The sequence below is a fragment of the Benincasa hispida genome, chromosome 5, assembly GCF_027475165.1.
Source record: "Benincasa hispida cultivar pf3 chromosome 5, pf3_genome.v1.1, whole genome shotgun sequence".
In the NCBI taxonomy this organism is placed as follows: Eukaryota; Viridiplantae; Streptophyta; class Magnoliopsida; order Cucurbitales; family Cucurbitaceae; genus Benincasa; species Benincasa hispida.
The window spans coordinates 5,763,760-5,783,846 of NC_143482.1; the positions used below are offsets into that span (position 1 = coordinate 5,763,760).

General features: G+C 39.0%; 1 protein-coding gene across 11 annotated transcripts in view; it reads right to left on the minus strand.

Moving 5' to 3' along the window:
* The window catches only part of LOC120077810 (Vps51/Vps67 family (components of vesicular transport) protein), a 37,204-nt gene that overhangs the window by 6,252 nt on the left and 10,865 nt on the right, over positions 1 to 20,087 (minus strand). For 5 of the 11 annotated variants that reach the window (XM_039031865.2, XM_039031866.2, XM_039031864.2 and 2 more), the window contains exons 4-7: positions 2,070 to 2,124; positions 1,868 to 1,975; positions 1,331 to 1,429; positions 1,114 to 1,191 (exon numbers count right to left, since the gene is read on the minus strand). In XM_039031865.2, coding sequence (XP_038887793.1) covers positions 1,114 to 1,191; positions 1,331 to 1,429; positions 1,868 to 1,975; positions 2,070 to 2,124 — 340 coding nt within the window. Of the gene's footprint in view, positions 1 to 1,113; positions 1,192 to 1,293; positions 1,430 to 1,867; positions 1,976 to 2,069; positions 2,139 to 20,087 lie in introns of those variants that run through there. The other 6 variants (XM_090314002.1, XM_039031870.2, XM_090314003.1 and 3 more) reach the window with 3 other exon arrangements.

Genomic DNA, 20,087 nt, shown 5'->3' on the forward strand with positions numbered 1-20,087 from the left:
CTGTTTTAGTGGAGAAAGTTCCCGATGAGTCAAGGACCCAAACATCCCTGTCCAACCCCACATTATGATAAAGTAAGAACATAATGATCGGCAAGAGTGATGCTCAAATTCTGGATATAATATATTGGATGTGATTCCTACCTTTTAAAAAAATAGTAACATCATAGGACAGGCCAACTAAAAAATGTGTCATTCCACACGTCAAGAGAATCCCAAGTCCAATTGCCTAGTTAGGTTTCATTTTGGGATGTCAAGGGGCAGCACTATATTTCATTTCTCATCAGGAACTTTCACCACTAAAACAGCTTCAATGGTTTGCAACCAAAACCAATCCAATCCGAAGCTCTAGGTTTATAACTATTTTAGAAATTGAGTTACTGTTTAAAAACTTTCATTGATACATTGTGAAATTATTTAAAAAAAAAAAAAAAAAACAACAAAACAAACAAGAACTGTCTTGCAAGACAGCAAGACTGTAAAAGAACCTTGTTTAACTTAACTACAAAGAGAGAATAATTACAAACACACGTAGAGAATGGACATCAAGAAGAGCCCACTACATTGCGATTTTGCCAAATGGGTTTAGCACATGATACACAGAGAATGAATTGCAAAGAACCTATTTTTGCTGTCCCTTCAAACAAATATTGGTCCTTAATTCTAGGAGTCTTCAACTGGAGCACACCATTTTTTTTTTTACTTTTTATTGAACAAATGAAAAGAGATGTTCAAGAATATAAACTCCACATGGGAGTGATAAGAGAACCAAGCGGCACAGGACAAGAAACCCAAAAGAAGAACAAAAATCTGAGGAAAGCCCAAGACGATCAATAAGAAAACAAAGAAGAACGCAAAAACAGAGCATAAGCACCAAAAAAACTAAACAATAGCCTGAGAAACCACTTGAAGAGAACACCACCAAACCACCTGAGCATTAAAGAGGCCGAGAAACCCCACACACACATGCACACACACAAAAAAAAAAACCCAAAATGGCCCACTGAAAACCACACTAAAGACCAAAAAAAACCGTAAGTGGACACCACCAAACCACCGCAGGAGCTCAGAAGACCAAAGGACAAAAAACCAAATTTCATGTATGTTAATATATACCTGCAAATTTTTCAAAACTACTGCTATCACTTCTTCTGATGCTCGCTTGCAATCTTGGAATGAGGAATCTCCATATGCCTACCAAACAGATAATAAAGATCATTTTAGACTTGCACCGAGATGATGGAAGAACTAAAATCCTACATTCAAAAAAATGGAATCCTGCTTTATGATTTATACATCTATTTTTTGCGGTGGGGCAAAGGCCAAATGGCACCTTAAATATTGGCATGGCTCCAGTGTAGAATCTGACTGCATCAGCATAGGCTTCTGTTTTGATGCACTTTCCAAGTCTAGCAGGTAGATCATATATGAACTGTTCATGAATCATTCCCATAGAAAAAGATGGTAATAAGATCCCATGTACAACCACATATCAGCCTCACAAAAAAGTATAAGAAAATAAATATTAAAAAGAATCTTGATTCCTGAAATATAAAAGAAGATACACAACCACATTTTATATCAATATTAACTTACATCTAGAGTAACTTCGAAAAGCACAACAATACCATCACAATGAACTAGAAAATAAAACAGGTTTTGCAACCCCCGTTTTTATATTTTCTTAGTTTCATAGTAAGCCCAGGAGAGACCCCAGCATTAGATGTCATCTATACTTTTTAAACTGCAACATTCTAAGTTATGCTCTAGCATATCAATGTGAAAATAGATAAAGAGAAGTTAAGGATTGAATGCATGAAAAGACCTGATGCACTAGAATTCACCATCACATGCCCTATACTTTTAGTACCTGAACTTTACGAAGAAGGTTTCGCGTTCGATGCAATTTCTCAATGTGCTCTCTTTTTTCAAAAAGAGAAGTATTGACTCCATCACTTCTAGACTGCACTGACAGTATCTGCAAGAATTTGCATACAAATGATAATCCAGATACAATGCTAAAGAAAAGTAAACATTCTGAATGTACCCATTTAGAAATGAATATCACGTACTTTCTCAAGGAGTTGTTCCATGTTTGTCTCCATCCCCACGATATTGTTGTTCATCCTAGGAAAACAGAACTTCATATGCGTATTAAGTACAGAATTTGAGTATACTTCATTAAATATGGAAAATAACAGAGATTGTGAGGGAAAAAGTAAAAAGAAAAGAAAACAGGATAAAATAAATTTGAGAGGGACTGATAGATTGCCAATCAAGAGGACGAAGTTTGTCATCCAGGGATGGCATCATACTAGGGGCATGTGTGGAATGACCTTCTAATCGCTTTAAAAAAATATTATAATTATATATATTGAAGAAACTCATTCCAAATAGACTATACATTGAAGAAAGTCATTCCAAATAAACTAAAAAAATGAGGGTAAGACAAAGGGGAGAATATGATCTCAAACTAGAGATCCAATTTTACTAGTTCCAGCTACATCAAATTGAGTAAAGATCTTTAGATCTAAATGGACCATATATATATATAGAAAAATGATTTCATGATAATGAAGAATGAAAGAAGCATCTTATTGGTGAGTTTCAAGAAAGAAGTCCAATCGGACATGAAGAAAGATAAGCTATAAGGGGCGAAAAATCAGTAAAAGATTTTAGATAAAGGTCTCATTTAAAGAAGCATTAATGATACCATAGGAGTAGAAGAACTCATGGATCATAGTCAGAACATCCTGTCCGGAAAAAATTTGAAAACTTCAGCCATAAAACCACCAAGATTGGGAGACTTACTTGTACGCAAAGAAGAGACTGCACAAAAAGACTCTGTTAGGTACTTAAGTACCTTAGAGAACCACACCCCAAAAGCTAGCTATTGGGGTGGGAGAGCCAAGCCACTTAAGTACCACATTGGTCATCCCATTCTAACCAATGTGGGACAAAGGTATTCCATATTACCTTGGTTCCTAACAGACTCTTCTTTAGGAATAGTAGCTTCAAGGCTATGAGCACGGTTACTACTAATAATTTCAAGAATCAAAAAATTCAGACTCAATAAAAGGGTACAATGTACCCAATAGAATTTAATAGAATAGCTTTCACCTTCCTTTTGAAGTAGAACCCACAAATATTAAGATGAGTAGAATCTTTAACAAAATATAAACCACATTTCACATTCATCTATTTTAATAATGAATGTTCCGTTTCTTACCAAATATATAAACGATATAAGGAAAGGCCAAGTTGACCAAAACTTCAAAAGTTTTCCTCCAAAGCTCAAGGGAAAAATGGACGGGTGAAAAGTTAACAGCACGGATACATGGTTCTTTGATAAAAGGAAATGGAAGTAGATTCTCAAATGGTTAGATTTGCAAGTCTTTTCAAACAAGCCCAAGAACAGCTTAGCAGCTATAATTATTGTACTTCCTAGGTGAAGCTGGTTAAATGATTGTCTTGAGTCAGCTGAAAAGTTGTGCATAGAGGGAAATACGGCTGGTTTCAAACAGCTTCACTCACAGAAACTTAAAAAGCAAAAGCTAAGAGAAAGTTAAGCCTGTACTGGGAAAATAACTGAATGGTACCTTGCAGAATCTCTGGGGAAAGCTATTGCAACTGCTCTCATACCAACGGAAGGCTTCAGGAGGTAGTAAGATCGCTATGGCCAATTCCTTTAACTTACGACAGGTTTGCATAGTTAAAGTCCACGTGGCCACTAAGGGGAATCATGAAAAATTACAATTCTAAGTTTGTTGCCCTGAGAACAACGTAATAATTGAGCAGCAGATAGTCAAGGAATCTATGTTAGCCTTGGTTAGAGTATAATGGATAATCAAGGAATCTACGTTAGCCCTTGGTTACCTTGACACCTAAATGTTGTCGGATCAAGCACGTTGTCCCATAAGATTAGTCAAGGTGCGCGTAAGCTGCTTCGGACACTCAAGGATATCAGAAAAAGGAACAAAAAAGTATAATGGATAATCAACTAGGAATCCAGGAGGGAGATGTTTATCGGTGATAGCACACATATGCTGTTATCCTTAGGACTTATTTTATGCTAGTTTTGAGGTTAAAATAGTGAATTCCACGAGATTATATGTTTGCTTGATGGATTTGGAGCAATTAGAGAAAATTAGAGTAATTGAAGAAAACAAGGAGCCAATTGGGCAAGATTTGAAGTTTTAGAGCCAAAGGCAAGTGGAAATTAGGCCTAAAAAACAGAGGGACAACCATGTGTCTCAATGGCACTAGTACATAAGCCGAAAGGCCCACAAGCACAATGTCACGACATTGGCATGTAGCACCACAATGCTACAAATTGGATGATTCACAATCATTCAATGCCACGGCTTGCACCTTGACCTTGCTCAACGCTCTAAACACGCCCTTGATATTTTTGTCCGTAGGGTCGAGATGCTAACAAATTTTTCCTAAATTATTACATGGCTAGGGTACAACACCGAGACGTTGTCCCTAGCATCTTCACATGTCACACTTTTCTATTTAAATATCTTTTTCCCAAACAAATGGAGTAGAGCCTTTTTAGAGAGGAAATATCCTGAAACCAATTTATAAAGTTCTAAGGAGTTGCCTCAATTAGTTGTTATTGATTAAAATACTAGTGTAATAGGTGAAATAAGTTCTCTACAATTTCTTCTCCATAAGTTTCTTGGTATTGTTATTCACCTAGTTAGGATTTGTCACATCACTCGTCTTTTCTCTAAATAAAATTTAGAGTTAGTTTTCGTAGTAATCATTCAAATTAGAACATCAGTCCTATGAACAATGTTTCTCACTCCTTATCACTAAATTTTTGTTATAGGAAAATAACTGCTTTCATTGAGAAAAAATAAAAGAATATAAGGGCATACAAAAAAAAGCCCACAAGGCCCTTAGAGAAAGGTCTTCCAACTAAGCAAGATATTACCTAGAGAATGATTACAAAAAAAAAAAAATTCAAGATCGAAGCCCAAAGAGAGGTGTGAACCTCACTAAAGACCACACATCACTAGGGTCTCTCTCCACACAACGAAACACTCTATTGTTTCTCTCCCCCCAAAGATCCCACAAAATAGCACACACCCCAGCATCCCAGAGAAAGCGGCCTTTCTCTTTGAAAGGCGGATGGAGGAGGAACTCCCTGATCGTCAAACAAATATCCCTCTGGCGAGTGAGCACAAAACCGAACTCCTGAAAAAAAATCATTCCACATAAATCTTGCAAACTGACACTCCCAGGTGATCAAGATCTTCCCCCGCCTTTCGACAAAGGATGCAACACCAAGGGTGCATAAACGAAAGGATCTTTCTCAAAAGCCTGTCCAACGTGTTCACACAACCAAGAAGAACTTGTCAAGAAAAGAACTTGATTTTCTTTAGAATCTTTATCCTCCATAACACATTGAAGACCGACTCAACAATGGGAGAGGGATCCAAGAAGAACCTAAAGAAGACCTACAAGAGAAGCCCTCCGAAGGGGAAGGACTCCACACTCGAACATCCTTCCTCCCAAGCCTAAAGTCAAAATTCTCAATTAAAGATAGAAGAGAAGCCACCTCCGTTATTTACCTATTGGACAAAGACCAACAAAACCCAAAGGAGAGAGAGACCGAACTCCCCAACCATACAAAGAAATCCGACACACGATAATTGTTTAAAGAGGACAAATGATATAAACAACGCCGAGAAAAAGGGTTTATCCCCCACCCAAAGAGCTTCCCAAAAGTACATTTCCTTACCCTCCCCCACCACACGAAAAACAAGATGAGGAAAAGAGGGGAGGTGCGAAGAAATATCTCTCCAAAGGTTGCGGTGTGCCTTTAACCCCATTTGCCACCCATTCAAAGGGATGGGGACCATATTTACTCGTAATAATTTTCCGCCATAAGGATTCATGATCAAAAGCAAATCGCCAAAACCATTTAACCAACAGAGCTTTGTTGTGAAGCCTTAAATTGGCAATCTACAGGTTTCCCCACATCATTCCAGCTAACCAAATGTGAACCTTTACCCTCCTCCATCCCTTCTAAGTCTCTCATAAGCTTCTCAATCACCAACACAGACGCACTAAAAAAAGAGAAATAATAGATAAGAATTCCATTCAGCACCGATCTAATGAGAGTCAATCTCCCAGCTTCAGAGACGAACTCCCTTTCCAAGAAGCCAATCTCTTTATGATCTTCTCCAAGGGCAGATCCCAAAATGAGATCGTCCTCGAATTCCTACCAAGGGGAAGGCCAAGGTAGGATGAAGAAGAACTAACATCACAACCCACCAAATGAGCCCATCAAGGAAGCTTATTTTGCGCACAATTTATCTCTAGAATCTTGACACTTGCTTATGTTAATTCTAAGCTCAGAAATTCCTTCAAAGAACCCCAAAATGTGATTAAGGATGGAAAAAGAATCCTTTTTGCCATAACAAAAAAAGATCGTGTCATCAGCAAACTGAATGTGAGAGAGAGCCACCTTCATAGATCCAACCTTAAAGGGCTCAATAATGCCTCCTTCCACATCACTGTAAATGAGACGACTTAAGTATCCATAACCAACAAGAAGAGGAGAGGAGATAAGGATCCCCCTATCTCAAACCTTTAGTGGCCACGATCAAGGATGGAATAACTCACATTCCTACCCACATCCACACTCTCCATTTATTACCAAAGCCTTTCTTTTCCACCACCCTGCCCAAGAAGTCTCAATCAACATGATTGTAAGCCTTTGTGTCAACCTAGTTGAGATGGCCCAATGCATCTATTGACCCATAGCTTTGTTTGAAGATCTCTTACTATTTCATTGTATTCAAAGCACTAGTCTTTTTTCATTATATCAATGAAAAGATTGTTTCTGTTTAAAAAAAAAAAAAAAAAAACATGATTGTAAGCCTTCTCAAGGTCAATTTTAAAACCACACCCTCCTTCTTCTTGGCTCTATAGTCCTCGATGGCCTCATTTGCAATGAGGGTTTGGTCAAGAATTCGTTTCCCCGCAACAAAGGCACCTTGAGCTTCAGAAATTGTCAAAGGGAGCACTTTCTGATGTAACAATTATAGAGTGTTCTTCAAATTAGTTTTTTTTTTTTAATTAGTTTGTTTTTTTAGGTGTTGCAATAAGCAGGCCTACCTATTAATAACTGGTAACCCTTGTATTACAATTAGTTATTAGCCCTTGCCTATAAATAAAAGGTTGGGTCAGTATTCTGAAGGCAATAAAATCATTTGAGTTTTTGACCTTTTGGTGTCCCACCAATTTTGGTATCAAAGTGAAATTCTGGGAGCTGATGGCAGGGAAGAAGCCTACCAATGGCAATGATTCTGAGGCCACAAACAATGAAGCGGGGAGTTTCATCGCCCAATCACCAAGATCTTTAACGAGACGCATGCAGTCTGTGGAAGAGTCCATTGGTGGTCTTCAGAGAATGATGGAGAGGCTGATGTCAAAAGTTGACGGGATTGTGGGGGAGTTGCAGACCATAAGACAGCAGCCACAGAATCAAGAAAATAACGCAAGAATCAACAACCCTCCTCAAGAAAGACAAAATCCCAATGTTCGACTAGGGAATCAACCAAGAAATGTCCAAGATTGGCCTACAATGATCCAAGAACGGCCAAGAATGCCAAATTTTCAGAGAAGACAGCGGCAGTATAGTGATTCTTCAAGTGAAGAAGAAGGAGAGAATGAAGAAGAACTAAGGCGATGTAGAGTTGGGGCACACCAACATCAAGAACCGAATGAATACAGGGTAAATAATTAGACATTCCCACATTCAATGGGAAAAGAGACAGAGAAGACTTCTTGGAGTGGATCAAGAATGTAGAAAGCTTCTTCAAATACGCAAAACACCCTATCGTAAGAAGGTACAGCTTGTGGCTTTGAAGTTTTGTGGAGGCGCTTCTGCTTGGTTGGAGCAACTAAAGGTAAATAGATATCGAAATGGGAAGAACCCTATCACAAGTTAGGAGAGATTGAAGCGGCTAATGAAAGACCAGTTCCTACCAACCAATTACAAGCAGATTTTGTACAATCAATATCAAAATTTACGTCAAGGAACGAAATCTGTGGCTGATTACACGGAATATTTTCATCGGTTGGGTGCACGAACCAACTTACCTGAAAATGAACGACACCTCATAGCAAGATTTATAGGAGGGCTGCACGCGGACATCAAAGAAAAGGTTTTTTTTTTTAAAGGAAACAATTCATTAATTTAAGAGAATATCGAGCAAAAGCCCAAAGTACAAGAGGATTATACAATGAGCTAAATAACACGGATCAGCTAGCGCACCTGGGCATCTCAACTAGGTTGACACCCCCTTAGCGCCTTTCTTCCAGAACCTTGATTACCCTAGTAAAGATATCCCACGCAAGGAAGAAATCCCCTTAAGAGAAATGGGAAAAACCGATGTTATTTCATCTGGCTTGATAACAGCCAATTCCACTCAAAAAAAGGAAGGGGATTAGATTGTTCTAACCGCCTGTGTTACGCGAATATCTATAAGGATGTGCATGTTTGGCTAAATGGTTAATGAATCTTTAATAGTCAAAAGGCCTAGAAAGGACGGACCGGACACCGCAAACCGGTCGTTATTGGAGTCACCATTTCCGTAATTTCAAGTAATTGATCCGGGTCTCTTTTGAATCCATCTTTTCAGACTATAACTTGTTCAGTGCTATTTCCCGGTCGTCCAATGGTCTTTAGTCGTTATTAAGCCTGGTATGCCTCCGCCCTGTGTCCACAATTCCAGACCTTCAATCCTCGATCATCCCCTGGGCTTAGTTCACATGTTCTAGCTTAGTTCGTATTCCAGGTATGTGGCAAGCAAGAAAAACGTATTCGCCATAATTACAATATCCTTTACTGATGCTGATAGTACTACTAGCTCTTGACTTAAAGGGCAGTAAGTGGCTCACCAATTTCGGGTGTACGCGTCCCGTAGTCTAACTGGTATTCATGTCTTCTATAGCAGTATGGTATATGTAACGTTGTTAGTTCCAGGTTGCTTAGGACTATCAGGTTGCTAGTCTTTCGATGGTTCCCAACCTCTTTTCTCAAAAATCCCATTTCCTTCCATGAGAAACTATGGGAAATTTTGGAGTAGTATCCCGTTGAGTCACCTATCATATCAGCAGGGGAAGCAGCTCTTTCAAATGCACTCAATCCCTCATCATATCCAAAAATTAACTTAGACTAGCTTAAAGGAGAAGCATAGCCTCATTACACTCCCCAAAAGGTACAAACAACGGGCTAATAATTAAATAAACAGACTGAAAAATTCAATGAAAATCTAAGAAAACCACTGGATGCTGAAGAGACTAAAACCCATCACTTGGGAGGGAGGCAAACACCCTCCAATTGAGATTGAATTCTGACAAACTGTAGGCATTAAAGTGCTTGGATAGGATACACCAAGAAGAAGCTAGCCGACGGGCTGATTCGAACTGCTCTTGACATCCAAGTGCCTTATCATGGAAGGCCCTCTGATTTCTTTCAAACCAAAGTATGCCAATAGAGCCTTGACTGCATTCAACCACAATAAATTGTTGGGTTTGTGAAGGTTTATACCAACTAAAAGCTGCTGCAAGTTGCCCTTAAAGTCATAACCCATGAAATGTTGAAGAAGGACAGCAACTTATTCCAACACCAGGCTGAATAGGAACAAACAAAGAAAAGGTGGATGGAGTCTTCTGACCAATTTAGACACAAAGGGCATATTGAAGGAGAGATATAGCTGGCGGCCAGCTTGCTTTGCAACACCGAGGCTACATTCAATTGACCACACAACACATTATCCAGACAAGAATGTTAATTCTTCTTGGGCTGCAAGTCTCTTCCACAGGGCCGAGAAGAGAGTTTTATCTATTGGTGAGGAGTGGGAAAGGTGTGTTCTAAGTGAGTTGACCGTAAAGAGACCCGAGGCTGAAATAGACCATACCTTGCTATCAACAAATTCTGAAACTTTCCTTGTTGCAATGACCCCAAGCAAATCTTGAAAAGAGATGATTTCCTCATCTTTAAGCAATCGACAAAAGGTGATTGACCAAGCAGCCAAACTAATGTCCCAATGGTCAGCAACCGATCCATTTGGAAACAAGGAGATTCGAAAGAGATTTGGAAATAAGGAACTGAAAGGAGTCACTCCCACCCAAGGGTCCAACCAAAAAGCAATTCTACTACCATTTCCAAGCTTGAAAGTGGCTAACGATTCAACTTTTAGCCAAGACTTAGAAATATTAATCCAAAGGCTTCTCAAACTTCTACCCCCTTTACCTGCCGTGTGCCAATTGAAAGGTTCCGTGCCATGGATGCTTCTGATAACTTGCCCCCAAAATAAGCCTTCCTCTTTGAAAAATCTCCAGCCCCATTTAGCAAGTAGTGCTTGATTCATAGATTTGAATCCACCAAGGCCGAGGCCTCCATCTATCAGTGGTTTTTGAACCAAAGCCCACTTCACCAAATGATTTAGCTTGCTGTCATTGTGCCCTTCCCAAAAGAAGTTCCTTGTGATTCTCTCCAATTTTGAAGCAACTCCATCCTGCAATATAAATATGGACATGAAGTGCGTTGGGAGGTTGGACAGAACTGACTTGCATAATGTGACTCTACCACCTCTAGAAAGATTGAAACGCTTCCATTTGTCCAATTTGGCTTGAAACCTGTCCAAAACTGGTCGCCAAAAAGACAAAGTTTTTTCGAGTATCCTCCTAGAGGCAGCCCAAGGTAAAGGATTGGAAGCTGATTTGCCTTACAATTTAATGCAGCAACCGTGGATAACAACTCATTTTCATCCACATTTATACCGTAAAGGGCTGATTTATCCCAGTTTACTTTCTGCCCTGAGCACCATTTGAAAAACTCCACCGTTTGCTTTAGTTTTGCAAGCATGTTGCTGTCATACTTACAAAATAAGAGTGTATCATCCGCAAATTGAAGGATGGAGATCTGGATTTTATCTTTACCAACCACAAAACCTTCGTATAGACCGGCTTGAATGATCTTAGTCACCAAAGCACTTAAAACTTCACTTACAAGAAGGAAAAGGAAAGGTGAGAGGGGATCACCTTGCCTAATACCTCTTGTGGCAGCCACTCTTCCCCTTGGTTTTCCATTGATGAACACTGAACACATTGGATTTTTAACACAGCCCAGAATCCAATCTATCCATTTCTGACCAAAGTTTTTGCTTCTCAACACCTTTTCTAGGAAATCCCAATCCACACGGTCAAAGGCCTTTTCCAAATCAAGTTTGAGAATCCACCCTTTCTTCTTTTTCACTCTATACTCTTCTACGGCTTCGTTAGCAATGAGGATGGGGTCTAAAAATTTTGCCTTCCTTCAATAAAGGCACTTTGGAAAGAAGCTATAATGCTAGGCATTACCAAATTTAATCTTTCAGCCAGCACCTTTGCAACAACCTTATATATCACTGATGTTAAGCTAATTGGCCTGAAATCACTTACTTTGACTGCTATTTTCTTCTTTTGAATAAGACAAATGAAGTTTTCCTTCATGCACGAATTTAGCTTACCATTCTTATAAAAATCTTCAAAGGTGGATTGCAGATTAGCCTTGATCAAGTGCCAAAATTTCAGCAGAAACTCCACTGTGAAACCATCGGGTCCAGGTGCTTTACATTTTCCAAGTTTCCTTACAACAGCCTTGATTTCTTCAGGTGAAAACTTGACTTGTAAGCTTGCGTTCTGAGTTGAGTTGATACGAGACCAATCAAGGTTCAAAGGAAGATGCCTTAAACCCGGGGACTTCAGGAAGATGTTGCTGTAAAAATTCAGGATTAGATGTTCAATCTCTTGAAAAGAAGTTGTTGGCACCCCTTGATCATCTACTAATTCAGCAATGAAATTTCTTCTCTTCTTTGCAGCTAAGTACTTATGGAAAAAACTTGTGTTTTCATCTCCCAACTTTAACCAATTCAACTTACTTTTCTGAATTAGATTAATTTCCTCCAATTTGTAAAGAGACATTAAATCTGACTTCAAAGTGGATCTTAGTGCCAATTCACTACTAGCAACGGTAGAGCAATCGGCAAGAGCATCCCATTTTTCAATTTCTTTTAATAACTCCTCTTCTTTGCTTCTTTGATCTTCCTGGAATTTAGAGTGTCATTCCTTTACTGCTGCCTTTATACATTTCAGTTTCTGATTAAGGGCAAAAAACCAGCCCACCCTTGAATGTTGTTGTTTCACCAAACTGATTCAATGATTTTGACACACTCCTTATTAAACAACCAGCTGTTACAAAATCTAAAAGGGGAAGGACCCCAACTGAACGACCCAGCTTCTAGCAAAATTGGAAAGTGATCTGAGAAGGATCTGACTTGTCTATTAGCTCTAGAGTTTTCAAACAACTCATCCCAAGTTTTGGAGATGAGAAATCAATCTAAAAGAGATCTTGAAACTGAAACACCTTCCCTAGACCAAGTGAAGCTGCCATTTCCCAACCGTATCTCCAAAAGATTGGCTTGGTCTATGAAGTTGTTAAACTTCCTCATTCCTTTAGTGCTTCTGCCCAACGGATTTCTTTCATGTGCCCACCTTGTGATATTAAAACCTCCCCCGATACACCATGCTTCTACACAATAATATGAAAGAGATAGAAGTTCTGGCCACATGAAATTTCTCTCTTTGTAATCATTTGGTCCATAGACATTAGTGATCCAGCAAGTCTTATTGCAAACAGTAATGCATTTTACTGATAACGAATACCCCCCTTCAAAGTTTCAACAACCGAGATCAAATTCTTATCCCATAGAGTCAATAATCCACCTAAATAACCATAAGATTCTACGAATTCCCATCCTATATCTTTAGAACTCCACAAAGTTTTGATGAAGCTCAATTCAAAGCTATCTTTCTTTGATTCTTGAATTAGAACTACTGCTGGATTAATTTTCTTTAGAAAACGCTTGAGAGCTAACCTTTTATTAACATCTTTCAGGCCTCTAGTATTCCACGACACAATTCTCATGATTCAGGCTTAAAGGAAGGGTTGTAGCCTCAACTATTAACCATTAATCAAGGATGAGATGACAATCCGTGACAATTGAGGTTAGATGAGCTGGAAGATCACAAGGAATGGCTAGAAAAACTGATCCAACTGCCTCTGAAAAATTGTCATCCTCTGTCTGAAACAAGGGATTCAGTCTGGTACTATAGGGTCTTCTTTTCTTTTTTCTTCTGAAAAGCCATCTGATCTTGCCCAAACCTCTTCTTCACTACTCACGCTGAAGGGAGAATCAATGAGGACCTCCCCTTTGTCTGCTGGGAACTCCCCCGGATGAGTTGTGGAACCTCTCAAAAAGATATGCTCTGAATTAGGTATAGAAAAAACAAAGTGTTCAAAGAGAGTAAGGAGAGGAGAAGGGGAGGCTGACTTGGAGCACTGAGACTGTCCTTGAATTAAAGTGCACTGGGCTTCTAATAAATCCGGATTGTGAATTGCCACTGACTTGGTTTTAATGCTTGATTTCTTGATTGAGTCCTTTGCTAACTTTCTTCTGATAAAATGATTAGGGAAAGATTTAAAACGGTAGGGGGGGTGCTTGGTTTTGTGCTGACGTTTAGCCCCTAATTTGCCTAGCCTTGGCGCTTGTTTACTGCAGGGGGGGAGGAGAAGTGCCGAGGAGGGGGCTGAGATTTTTTGGGCTAGCTCGGAGGCCGGCTGAGGCAGGGGAGCCGGATTTTTAGTGAAAACAGGGGAGGGAGGCTTACTCGGACTGGAACAGGGGAGCAGAGCAGCAGCCTTGGAAGACGAAAGGGCAAATTTGTTTATCTGAGAAAAGCAATGTTGATTGCTTTGAAATAAAATTATCATTAATTCCCAGTGACTTTTCATTTTTTTGAATAAGTGACTGTTCAGATTCCACAGCCAAGGGGCCAGATACCCCATTAAAAGTTCCCTTCTCTCTCTTCTTAAAGGCCCGAGGCACCTTTTCGACTTTATCATTAAAATGCAGTGACTCTACAGCTTCTTTCACACAAAACTCTTCACTTGCAGGGGGCTGAACGACTACCTCAGCTGAGAAGGAGGCAAGGGTGGTTGGATTCTCTGTAAATAAACTCCTTGAAAGAGGAGAATGAGTCTTTTCGACTTCCTCTGTGTCACTTGCAGCTCTTTGCAGGGGGGTCGTGGACCGGATTCGGGTTTCTTGAAAAAGAGGGTTTGGAATGTGAGGAGACAAGGAAATTCCATTCCGAAATATCCAATTTAAAATTTACTCCTTCATCTTTAATAACATCATTCAACCTAACAAGGTAAATAGGATTAGAGACATCCTTAAATAATAAATTCCCCACTAGATGGAGCTTCTAAACAATCGATATCTCCAAAATTTAGATAAAAGTACCCACGAATTGCATCCTTTATTTCAATTGTGGCTGGCATAAATCTACATAGGTTTCTTCTAACTTGAATTTTGGCTTCCACACAATTAGTTAGGTTAAAAGTTTCTGAGGCAATTGATTCCAAATCCCCAAAGAAAGCACCTATGGATTCAAAAGTCTTTTTTCCCCAATAATCCAGTGGAAGGTTCTTGATTGAAATCCAACCTCTAAAACCTTTCATCACAGAGGCTCTTCCATGCATTTTGAAATTCCATTTTTCGAACAACAAATGAAAAGGACCAAACAACTGCCATTTGCCCGGATTTGATATCAAAGTGTCCAAATCACCATTGTTGACTTTGATTAAAGCTTTATCTGCAAACAGAGGATTGATAGTGACATTGGTTTTGAAGGCCTCACTCAATACCTTCGAAATTTCCTTCCAATCATTAAAGACTAAAAGCCTTGAAATGAGCCACAAACTACTAAAATCTTCTTTGAGAACTTCATGATCTTTTTGAATCCAATAAGAACCCCCTCCTTGTTTTAATTGACTTCAAATAAAGGATTTATGAACTACAACTGACTTAAACTTTGAAGGCTTTGAATATGGTTGAGAGAACCTACCTTTCAGCACTTCTGAGAAGCTCTTCACATGAGGGGCTTGCTGAACTGAAGGATCTTTGAAGATATGAATGCTGGCTTCAACCATTTCCTTGAACTCTTGCTAGCCTGAACATCCAACCCCATAAGGAACGTGAATGTTCTTTCTTCCCCTTGTGGTAGGCCACACTGCACATTCTACAAACCATTTGTCTTTAACTCTGAATTTGGCTAGACGTATGAAACTCTTATCTACTCTTTCCTTTAACAAAAAGAACTCGACCGTTGAGGCAAACAAAAGTCTTCTAAAGCTCTCTTTAAACCAATTGGCTGCTGCTAAAGAGAGGAACAAGGACTGTCCTCTTTTCAGATCTTCCACTATGAATCCCGAACCCTCTTGTCACATACAAAAGAAATGACCCAGAATGTTACAGCTTTTAATCTCCATGACCGAAAAACGCCCCTTTCAAGGAGTCGAGAAGCCTTCACTCAAAGTGCTCCCCTTCACTCGAAGCAGCAAGAGTTAAAAGCCAAGGCTGGAAACAGGGCAAAAACGGGGTAAGAAAGGAGATCAGGGGAAGGGAAGGAGTCGGAAGGAGCCAGAAGGAGGCCAGAAGGAAAGGGGTGGGAGAGGCGGTTAGAGGGAAGGAAAGCTAAGGAGGGCATGGTGAGCTCCGGTGGGGTGGTCGGAAGGGGGGACGCGGGGGAAGGGAGAAAAGGAGGAGAGAGGGGAGAGCATTCTTTCAAACTACCAGTTCCTAGAGCAGTAGCATCTGATATTGACATCAAAGAAAAGGTCATGTCAAGATACAATCTTTGGGATTCCTCTCTTTGGCCGAGACAATGGAAGAAATGAATGGATCTCAAAGTAGGAGAGTTAACAGAAGAAACCAATGGGATTCAACAGCCATTAATTCTTGAAAAAACAATTCACCAATAGCAAGGACTCAAGCCAACACATCTCAAGGCAGTACATCAAAAATGAAGGAGGTAGAGACATCCACAAGTAAAGAACAAGTCCAAGGTGAAACTACAAAGAAGCAAGTTAATCCTTACGGTGGACCAACACTTGGGAAGTGCTTCAAATGCGGAAAAACAGGTCATTTGTCTAATAATTGCCCAGACCATCGGACCATGGCTGTGGTGGATGAAGAAGACCCCTCAGAGCACGTATTGGATGAAGAGGAAGTGGAAGAAACTGACTTTTTGAAACCATATGAGGCTGACAACATTTCTTGTGTCATTCAAAGAATTTTGTTAGCCCCAAAGAGTGAACCTAACTCTCAACGACACTCCTTATTCAAAACAAGATGCACTGTAAAAGGAAAAGTGTGTAATGTCATCATTGACAGTGGTAGCTCCGAGAATGTGGTATCCAAGAAGCTAGTTCAAGCTCTAAATCTCCCATTGGAACCACACCCGAGTCCATACGAAATTAGCTGGATAAAGAAAGGAGAAGCACCGGTTTCTCACACCTGCACCATTCAATTATCCATCAGCAACAACTATAAAGATCAAATAGTATGCGATGTTTTGGATATGGATGTCTGCCATATCCTCCTCGGACGGCCTTGGCAATATGACCTACAAGTAACCTGCGAAGGTCGTGAAAACACATATGAATTCTCTTGACATGGGAGGAAAATAGTTCCCCTTCCACTTCAAAAACCAACCACATCAAATACTACAAAGGAGCCCAAAGGTCGGTTGTTTTGTGTCCTAAATGGCAAACAATTTATGCGACAAAAGGAAGACGTGGTCTGAGGTGTGATAGTGAAAGTAAAGATTAAATCTCTACAACAGCATTGCCTAACAAAATCCAACAACTATTTGAGGAATTTCCAAATATTAGTAACACTCCAGCTCAATTACCTCCCTGGGACATCCAACAGATTTCATACCAGGAGCCTCACTACCTTAACTACCACATTTTAAATGAGCCCGACAGAATATAAGATTTTGCATGACCATATTCAAGATTTACTACACAAAGGCTTTATCCAACCAAGTATTAGCCCTTGTGCAGTCCCAACTTTGCTTATGCCAGAGAAAGATGGTAGTTGGCAGATGTGTGTAGATAGCAGCGCAATCAACAAGATAACCATAAAATATAGATTCCCAATCCTTCAGATTGGAGACCTACTCGATCAACTCGGAGGTGCTAACATTTTTTCTAAATTGGATCTTCACAGTGGTTCTCACCAAATTCGGATCAATCCCAGAAATTTCAGAACAAATGAAGGTTTATTTTGGCCTCTCAAACATCCCAAGCATATTTATGTGTTTAATGAATAAGGTTTTTCTTCCTTTCCTTAATAAATTTGTTGTTCTTTGCTTTGATGACATAATTGTTTTTAGTAAGACTTTAGAGGAGCACATGAACCATTTACACTGTTTTTTCCACCTTATCAAAAAATCAATTATTCTTAAACACCAAAAAAATGTCTTTTCAGTTCATGAAATTTCCATTCTGGGATTTATAATAGGACAAAATGGAATCAAAATTGACCCTAAAAAGGTTGAAGCTGTTTCCAATTGGCCAACCCCATCAACAATCATACAAATCCAATCTTTCTTAGGTCTAGCATCCTTTTATAGGAAATTCATAAAAAACTTCAGCACTTTGACGGCTCCCCTAACACATTGCTTATGAAAAAACAATTTCAAATGGGACACAGAACAAGAACATAGTTTTAAGGAAATAAAACATCATTTAAGCCATAGTCCTGTGTTAAAACTCCCAGATTTTACCATCCCTTTTCAAGTAGACGCTTGTGGAATGGGTATTGGAGCAGTTATATCCCAAAATGGTCACCCTATTGAATATTTTAGTGAAAAAGTAAGTCCACCAAAACAAAATTGGAACACGTATGAGCAAGAATTTTATGCCCTTCTTAGAGCCCTTAAGCAATGGAAGCACTATTTACTTTATAAAGAATTTATTTTGCTCACTGATCATTTTTCTTTGAAGTATCTACAATCTCAAAAGCAAATCAGCAGAATGCATGCTAGAAGGCTATCATTTCTCCAAAGGTTTGACTTTGTTATTCGCCACCAAGCTGGAAAAGATAATAAAGTGGCAAATGCATTAAGTAGAAAGGGAGAACTATTAATATCCTAGCTGGGGAGGTCACTGCCTTCCAACATATTCCAAATCTCTATCCAAATGATCAAGCTTTTGAAGAGATTTGGTACAAATGCTCTAACAATATTAACTCCGCTGACTTTCACATATTTGATAATTTTTTGTTCAAAGGTGATTGCCTATGCAATAGGGGTGTTCGTGGGTTGGATTGAAGTACTTTTCAAATCCAACCCAATTGTTCGAGTTGTAAATTTCTACAAACCAAATAACTCTTATTAAAAAATGAACCCAACCTAACCCAACCATAAAATATTTGGGTTGGGTTGGTTCGGGTTACTCGCGTCATTTATTTAAATTTTTGTTCTAAAAATAAGTAAAATGTTAATATGTAGAAATTTGACTTAATTATTTTTATATATTGAATTAAGATTAACAACTCAATTTCAATTTGTATAATGCAAATTTCTTTCCAAAGTGCTAAAAAAAAATTTTTTAGGAGTTATTAGAGAATAAATTATCTAAAAAGTAATGAAATTAAATAAAACAAAGATAAATATATGTACATATAATTGAGTCCTAAGTAAAAAAAAATACATTCTAAAGTAAATAATAAGTTCGGGTTGGTTTGGGTTACTTTAGGTGAATCTTTGAACCAACCCAACCCAAAAAAAATTCATTTATTTGAATCCAACCCAACCCAAACCGCACGGGTTGGGTTGGGTTGATTGATTTTTTTTAGGTCATTGGGATTTTTGAACACCCCTATTATGCATCCCAAGTACTTCACTTCGGGAATGTTTAATAAAAGACCTTCATTCCAAAGGTTTAGCTGACCACTAATGTCAGTCTCTACACACCTTTACCAACTCCAACTTCTATATGGGAGGATTTAACTATGGACTTTGTCCTTGGACTACCAAAAACCCAAAGAGGACATGATTCGATAATGGTAGTTGTAGACCGGTTTAGTAAAATGAGCCATTTCATGGCTTGTAAAAAATCTCATGATGCTGTATATATAGCTAACCTATTTTTCAGGGACATAGTTCGATTTCATCGCATTCCTAAAACAATCATTTCAGATAGGGATGTCAAATTTCTTAGTCACTTTTGGAAAACACTATAGTGCAAATTCCATACTTCCCTTAAATACAGCACAACCAGTCACCCTCAAACCGACGAACAAACCGAGGTTACCAACCGGTCATTGGGCAATTTAATCCACTGCCTATGTGGAGAACACCCAAAACAGTGGGACTTAGTACTTGCACAAGCTGAATTTGCCTTCAATTTTATGAAGAACGGATCTACAGGGAAATGTCCATTTGAAATTGTATATACTAAACTCCCATCTTCAACTGTTGATCTCGCCAACTCCCTTCCTCTGTTGATCTTAACAGCGATGCTGAAGAGATGACTGAAAAGATTGTTCAACTTCATCAAGACAAGCAAACATCGAACGAGCAAACACTTCATACAAAAAGGCAACTGACACATATCGATGTCTCCTACAATTCCAAGAAGGGGATTTGGTTATGGTTCATCTTCGCAAAAACAGATTCCCCGCTGGCACATACAACAAACTCAAAAATAGAAAACTCGATCCTTTCAAAATTCTTTGAGCATATGGTTCTAATGCCCATTGTCTAGACCTACCACCAGATTTACACAACAACCCAGTGTTCAACGTAGCAAACTTGCATCCTTATCATGCTCCAGATGAATTTCACTTGGCAACTTGAACGATGTCGGATATAATGATGGTGCTAAGGGGGTGTCAACCTAGTTGAGATGCCCAGGTGCACCTACTGATCCTTTACCTGTTAATAATCGATAACCCTTGTATTACAGTTAGTTGTTAGCCCTTGCCTATAGTTGTTAACCAACCTTAATTGGTTATAAGACTTATAGGCCTGAACTCCTTGGCACCTTCCTTCTTTGGAATAATCCACGAATGTTTACGCAAGTGATCGTTTCAGAATGCCTCTTTCCAAAGAATTCTTCGAAAACATTTTCCAAGTCCTCCTTTTATTCCAGTTATCTTGGAAAAAAG